Source organism: Haplochromis burtoni, unplaced genomic scaffold, assembly GCF_018398535.1.
Source record: "Haplochromis burtoni strain Fernald_Lab_line unplaced genomic scaffold, NCSU_Asbu1 Contig_1704, whole genome shotgun sequence".
Lineage (NCBI taxonomy): Eukaryota > Metazoa > Chordata > Actinopteri > Cichliformes > Cichlidae > Haplochromis > Haplochromis burtoni.
The window spans coordinates 11,270-19,364 of NW_024584065.1; the positions used below are offsets into that span (position 1 = coordinate 11,270).

General features: G+C 39.3%; 1 protein-coding gene across 1 annotated transcript in view; it reads left to right on the plus strand.

Annotated features, from left to right (window-relative positions):
• Positions 1–6,363, plus strand: part of LOC102302653 (Fc receptor-like B) — a gene marked incomplete at its 3' end in the record, with an annotated part of 7,200 nt that extends 837 nt beyond the window's left edge. The window contains 2 exon segments of the mRNA XM_042217229.1: positions 4,690–4,804; positions 6,215–6,363. Of these exon segments, the coding sequence (XP_042073163.1) occupies positions 4,690–4,804; positions 6,215–6,363 (264 nt within the window).
• Positions 6,364–8,095: the final 1,732 nt, after the last annotated feature.

The following is an 8,095-nucleotide window of genomic DNA, read 5'->3' on the forward strand; positions in this document are numbered from 1 at the left end:
ACTCTCCTCCCAAGAAACAGAGAAACAGTTGCATGAGTAATTTCTTCTTCAAAACAAAATCAAATTGGAATAAGGGGTTGGGAAAATGTCCCAAAATGTTTCACCGATCACCAAACAAAACAAAAAAACGTCCCCTAACCGTATTGATGAAGTATCTTTTATCAAACTAAGCATTGTTATTGTAGCCTTAGCTTAAGCCGCACATTTGTTCCTTGGTAACCACATTCATTTCAGTACACATGGTTTTCATCTAATCTGGTCTTTAAGTCTGACGTCATTAGTTGTGTCTGGGCCCAAACTCCGCTGCAGGGGTCCGTTCTTCGTACCTCGCTTACTACATCCAAGATCAAATCATCGCGCTAACTTTGAGAACGGGCCCCAGGGGCCTGTTCTTCGTACCGCGCTAAGTGAGTTAGCTGGATGAGATTGTTGACGATTTCGCGTGATCCTGGATCGTTCGGTTCCCCGAAGCTCATCCGGGACTTGCTGTCATAGCAACAGAGCCGTAAGCGTAAACCTGCTCGGGAGCAGGTTTACTTTATGTAAACAGGATTAGATCGCGGCCACGCAGGTATGTCCGCTTCATTTATACGAAAGCAACAGCGATATTCCACCACTGTTTCACCATAAATAAATAACATCAATGTAACTAAAGATAATGCAGCACCTGATCCTTTATTGATGTCACACAGATACATACAGGTCATTTCCTAAAAAAGGGAAATGTACTATTAACATTCTATTACATGTATGTGATTATTACAGATGTAATTCATATTTCAGAGTAGTAATTGTAAATCACTGCGTGTAATCAAGATGAGAGACCACGGCTATAAAAGCGAAGGTGGATTTGGGAAGCCTGTCGCAGCCATGTCCTGTCCGTTTACGCGAGCCACCCATTGCGGAAGGTGCAAGATTGATAAGGAGAGTTTTCAGAATTCAGCGTATATTGCGGGATAGACAGGATCCTTTAGCTCAGCGCGACAGTGTGCTCATTGAGAGATATCGATATTCCCGTGAGGGTATTATTTACTTAACCAACTTGTTGACGAGGGGGTGCAGGACCACCACCTGTCTTTTTTTCCTCTGCCCTTTTCTTGGTTGCTGTTATGAACAAACTAACAGAGTATTACAGGCCAGTATTACCTTGCCAAGAGACGAAAAGCAATCTAAGAGATAAATATTACCATTCTGTAGAATATTCCTGTATTCCACTTTTACTTGTTCCCATGTTCTAGTGGGTCCTGTTGTGGCTCTAATGTGAAAGGGGATATAATATAACATATAATATAATGTAATATAATATTGGACAATATAGTGTCATATGATAGATCTACCCTACCGCCTACTGGTGTTGGCCAGAGGGGCTGATGGCGCGATATGGCAGCCTGGCTACAACCGTAGCTGCCTCCACCAGTGTGTGAATGTGAGAGTGAATGAATAGTGGTATCGTAAAGCGCTTTGGGTGCCTTGGAAAGCGCTATATAAACCCAATCCATTATTATTATTATTAAATTACCTACGAGTTTGATTTGTCAGCAACTTTCTGCCAGCCCTCTCTCCTTGCTTTTGCAGCCTTTGCAGTGTTCCCTTGCGTTTTAATTAAACTCTGAAACTCCTGAAATCCCTCACTCATGAGTTCTTGCTCTGCTGCCGGAAAATACCGAGCACGCCCCTTCGACATTTTCGCCGACCAATCAGCGGGTTGCCGATCAATGTTTCTACTATCGATGCGTAGCCCCTTTTACGACACCCAGTGATGTCACATTACTGCGTCCAGCTGTACTAATCGTCAACAGCAGGTGTGTTCGGGGAACCGGATTAGCGCGCTCACGGTTAGCGCGATGGTTTGGTCTTGGATGTTTCATTTGATCTTGGATGTAGTGAGCGACGTACGAAGCACAGGGCCCTGGTCCCAAAGTCAAACGATCACTATGGCATTACTGAGAGTTGAAAAACTGTCTAAAGTCTTTCATCTTTAATAAAATGATCAGCGTTCTGCTCTACCAGGTGTAACAATTGAGTTTAACATCCAGACATCCATGAAAACGGAATTTATGACATTTAACGGAGTTAGAAGTTAGCAGGGAGTTAGCTCGCTAGCTTCTATCTAAATAAATATGCATGTCTGACTGAGAGATTTCTTAAACAAATCAAGATCAGTCTCTATCACTTCTCGACATAAATGAAGACAGGAAAGTGAACAGCAGTGATGTTTGTAAGGTTACTGAAGTTGGACTAGCTGGTTTATAATGATGTGCTACGTGGTAGCTACACAGCTATGTTAGCAGAGATTAGCATAGTGAAGCTGGAGGATGAACACTAACTTTTTTCCACTCGATAGAAGTTAACAGTGAGGATTCTCGATGGTTAGGGACAAACGCAATCACATGGCAGGATGCTGTAAACAGACCAAACTTCTGTCAGGAGAACAAGTGAGATAATCCATCCACAATATAAGGTCTAGTCACTAATATACTGCTGCATGGGCTGGAGTTACATCTGTAAGGGTTTAAAAACTGACTTTAACATCAATAGTGGTCATAAAAACCAAGAGAGGCCGAGAGTCAGTGATCACTTTTTTTTTAAGATTAAATAGAACAAGATACAAAGCATTAAAACATGTTAAAAACACAAAAGCCTTATTAAATGCAGGGTAGTTTGGGCCCGGAAGCAGGATTCATCACGTCATCACTTAAAGACTGGATAGATCTTTGGCGTAAAAATGCTGTTTCATGCCTGTCAAACTCCAAAAATTTTTATAGATTCAACTAAAGAAATTGGAGCAAATTACAGCTTTTTGCAGCAGGTAACAAAGTGTCTACAGATACATTTTCAAGTTCTTTGTCAAGTTGTCCACTAGTGATCTGTAAGACAACATGTCACACAGCAGATAAATGTCCGATCGGTGCACAAGAACAAATAACTGCCTTACTTTACTGTTTATTACTGCTGTGGGGCAACATAACACATGAGTTGTATTCATTACATTTCTTCTGTGTGTGTGTGAAGTGAAGCACACCATCATCAGATCTCTCAGACTCATTATGGTAACGACAGCAATTGCAAAGCTCAGTTGTTACCCTGTTTCACTAACTTGGTAACTCTCTGGGTTTTTGATTAATTCAGTGAGTGCATTTATTCACTTTGGCTAACATCTGGTCTCAAATAATAACCCCTCAGAAACAGCACTGAGCTGAAAAATCAGAATTTGAGCATTTTTATTCAGCAAATGTTCAGAAAGCCCAAAAGAACCACATGCTTATCTTATTTAGGCCATTGCATGGGGAGGAAACAGGAAGTCAGTCGACTTAGGAGGCACGGCTCTCATTGGTGCAGGTTCAACAGAGAAAGGCGGGTTTTCTTTAGGCCAAAGGAAGGCTCTCGAAGGATCAAAAATCTTATTTGGATGTTGATGACTATGATTCATGGTGTTCCTGATGGCGTGTTCTTCTACCAAGGTGTACTTTTACTGCAGTGGCAGTGTTTGAGCTCATTTCCATGCAGAAAAATCAATCTGCTATCAATCAGATGCTTTTCAGATGGTATTTCATGATAGATGAAAAATCTGATGCTGCTCTTTGACAAGAACGTCAACACCACCAACTGAAGCCCCATAGCAAAGACGGCTGTACTCACTATTGCACCTCTCTCCTGACCTCCATACATATTGATGATGATTTAAACCAACGTTTTATCATTTCACACGATCTGTTATGGCTAAAAGTTGTCACTTTCAGTGCAGTTCTTTTGTCAATACCTTTGCCTTTTCTCCCTCTTTTCTCCCTTCTTTAAGAATGGCTTTTATTTTAGCTTCTTTAAGGGTACATGACTATTTTTTTTTTAGCTAATAGGTATTTGGTGCAAAAAATACTATTTCATGCTGTTCCAATTTTTATTGACTCAACTAAAGAAATTGGAGCAAATTATAGCTTTTAGCAGCAGGTAACAAAGTGTCTACAGATACATTTTTAAATTCTTTGTCAAGTTGTCAGGGTGGCTGTAGCTCAGGTGGCAGAGCAGATCAGCCACTAACCAGAAGGTCGGTAGTTTGATGCCAGGCTGCTCCAGTCCTGCACAATTCTCCGCTTAAGCCGTCAGTTTTCTGTCCCAAATTTGCTAACGCCATGTTGCTCTCCGATGCATCCATCGGAGTATGAATGTTAGATACTTAGCACTTAATCTTGGAAGAAGTGCTTGTGTGAATGGGTGTGATTGGGTGAATGAATTAGTAGTATAAAGCACTTTGCGTGCTCAGGCAGAGTAGAAAAGTGCCAGTCTATTTACCATTTGTCTAATATGTGGTGATACAATACTGGGTCATGTCTTAGGTGTTGGAAGGATTCATTACTTAGTGTTTACAACCAAACCAAACAAAAAAACCCAAAACAAACATTTATCTGAAAATGGTTCGACAAATGAGTGCCAAAGGAGCCAATATCCAAGTAAAGTCTTTGATAGACTTTCAGAAAGCCTGGAGAACTGCTGATCAAGACCTCTTTAAAAAATTAAAAGACATTCTTTCTCCTTCAAAGCAAAATATTAAGAAGTGAAATGTGTCTTTGTGTCTAGACACCCAAAAAATGACTGATACTGAAAGGAAAAACCCTACTGTTCTTCTGTTACTGTAAACTGTAAAATTAAACTAAACTAAAACTGTTACTGTTACTGTTCTTCTGTCTCTCTCAGCTTCTTTGAAGGTCATTCCCAACTGGTCTCAGTTTTTTGAGTACGAGAAAATTACTCTCAGCTGTGACGAGATAACCTCTGGTGAATGGACGGTGTGGAGATACACTGCAGAAGGGTCAGTTTACCTCTGAAATACCAAAATGCACACAGAACAAATCTGACAGGTTAAAGGAAGACCATTATTAATGTTTCACTCAACTAACAACAAATCCAATATACATTTAATTTCCAGACACTATTAATCGCCCTTTAGGTGTGTTTCCTTATTTCAGATAATGTTAGTCTGGGTTGTGATTATCTGTTCATATATATTAAGAATCCATAAATCCATCCATATAATAAGAAATATAGTAAAATACAGTTTTATCACCATTCCTATAGTTGTATTGAAAGTTGAATTATCCTTAGGTGATGTTGCTTCTATTTGCATCTTGAGCTAATTATTGCTGCTTAACAAGTTGAAGCTATGAGGACAACCAAACTTTTGATTTTGACATTTTTAGAAACCTAGTCCTTGAGCAGGGAGTCTGTGTAGCACTTATAACTGCAGATAAAGTAAAACTGTGGCACTTCCTGCTGATTTTGAACTTTTGGCCTACTACAGATCATATTGCACATTTAGTATCAGTTACTACAGTGATCTAGTTTGGTAAAAGGAGAGCCATCTTCATGACAAAAAACAAGAACAAAAACACAGCATCTGACTTAAGACTTAATCTTTTTTACCACTTCACCCTGTTTGGAGAAGTATGGTGATAAGAGCATTAGTAGAGATTTAACTCATCTGTCCGGTAGCCAAAGCCTCTCTTTCATGGCTTTTTTGGAGTTAGATTAACTAATGTTAACTCATGTTAACCCTTCTTTGCCTTAAATTGTTTTCTGAAATTTGGGATGGAACCACCAACCTAATTAGTAAAGCTCCGGCTCTACCTGGTGTACCTTCAGCCACCCTGGAAAGCTCCACCTTTTTAATACTTGGGTTTTAAAGGTCAAACTGGTTCCTGGTTACAAACTGTTACAAATGTAACCATGAAAGTTGGTACTGTGTTATTCTTGGGCTGTCAGTCAATGCTGTCAACCTTCACGTATGGCTCATTTACCCTTTTGTTTCAGTATCTTTATTTTTCAGTGAGTAGGGTTGCTGTTTCACAGCAGTCGTATCACTTTCAGTGAAAGCAAAAAAGCAGAAGAAAAGAAACAAATCAGCAAGAAAAATGAAGAAAATATTCGAAAGGTCTCGTGAAAAACTACTGAAAAACTGATATTTAGTAAGTTGGAATAAGAGCAACAGAACCACTTTGTGAGTGATAAGGATACCAGGAGATATCTGGAAAATGCTATTATATCATGTCCTCGTCCTCGTTTGAGAATGTTTGAATAATTTAGAAACTGTTCAGTGTAACATGGAGAGTTAAATCCAGTCCATTACAGAAATAAATTGTTACTTAATTCATTAATCATTTTAGGAACTGAAATAAATAAATTTCACATGTGTAACTGATTAAAATATATAATGTGTCCTCAGATTGAAACTGTCTGACTGCACCTCGGGTTGGGGTACTGAGTCTTCCCCTACCTGTGAAATGAAGACAGTCAAGCGTTCTAATTCAGGTGTTTACTGGTGCCAGTCCACACATGGTCACAGCAGTAATGCCATCAACATCGCTGTCAGTGGTAAGCGTCATCAAACTGCATCTCAGCATGACTGTAGGCAAAGCCACATAAATACTCCATCCTTCTGCTTCCTGTTTTAGGACAATACACATACTCAAACCAGGCTTGTTGTGAAATTCAATGTGACTCATATATGCGTGATTTAGATTTCCTCTCTTCATTGAACCTTTGCAACATGCACAAATAAATCAACACAACTGTAACACTGTTACTATACACGGCAGTGTTTTATAAAATGTGACTGTTTAATTTACCATTAGATTGTTAAAGCTCAAAAAACATATTCCCATCTAAGTGGGATCAAAACAGGGAGACACTATACACGCTAAAAACCATAATACAATAAATAAAAAGCATATGTAACTGTGGAGAGTGTTATACATAAGCCTTTAAACAGTGGCTATACCTCTTGTTGCTCTCCACTTGTATTTAGGAGAGGCTGAGCAACACAAGCGTCTTCCTTTTTCTGTTTTCCTAACAAAACATGAACATGGAAACACCACAAAGGAGAAAGAAAAAAAGAACTAATAACATACAGTGCATTTGTTTCTTTGCACTGAACCAGTTGCTCAAGCATTTGACATTTTCAGACGACAGGGCAGCGCTTCTTCTGATCAACATGGCCAGAAAGTGAAAATAACCTCTCACATGGTATGGATGTGGCAAGTGCTGCCACGTACTTGTGTTTAAGATACCATCTCAGTTGGATTAGCGCGCTCACGGTTAGCGCGATGGTTTGGTCTTGGATGTTTCATTTGATCTTGGATGTAGTGAGCGACGTACGAAGCACAGGGCCCTGGTCCCAAAGTCAAACGATCACTATGGCATTACTGAGAGTTGAAAAACTGTCTAAATTCTTTCATCTGTAATAAAATGATCAGCGTTCTGCTCTACCAGGTGTAACAATTAAGTTTAACATCCAGACATCCATGAAAACGGAATTTATGACATTTAACAGAGTTAGAAGTTAGCAGAGACTTAGCGTGCTAGTTTCCATCTAAATATAATATAACCTGTGCTGACTGAGAGATTTCTTAAACAAATCAAGATGTCTATCACTTCTGACATAAATGAAGACAGGAAAGTAAACAGCAGTGATGTTTGTAAGGTTACTGAAGTTGGACTAGCTGGTTTATAATGATGTGCTACGTGGTAGCTACACATCTATGTTAGCACGAGATTAGCATAGTGAAGCTGGAGGATGAACACTAACTTTTTTCCACTCGATAGAAGTTGACATGAGGATTCTCGATGGTTAGGGACAAACGCAATCACATGGCAGGATGCTGTAAACAGACCAAACTTCTGTCAGGAGAACAAGTGAGATAATCCATCCACAATATAAGGTCAGTCACTAATATACTGCTGCATGGGCTGGAGTTACATCGTGAGGGTTTAAAAACTGAACTTTAACATGAATAGTGGTCATAAAAACCAAGAGAGGCCGAGAGTCAGTGATCACTTTTTTTTTAAAGATTAAATAGAACAAGATACAAAGCATTAAAACATGTTAAAAACACAAAAGCCTTATTAAATGCAGGGTAGTTTGGGCCCGGAAGCAGGATTCATCACGTCATCACTTAAAGACTGGATAGATCTTTGGCGTAAAAATGCTGTTTCATGCCTGTCAAACTCCAGAAATTTTTATAGATTCAACTAAAGAAATTGGAGCAAATTACAGCTTTTTGCAGCAGGTAACAAAGTGTCTACAGATACATTTTCAAGTTCTTTG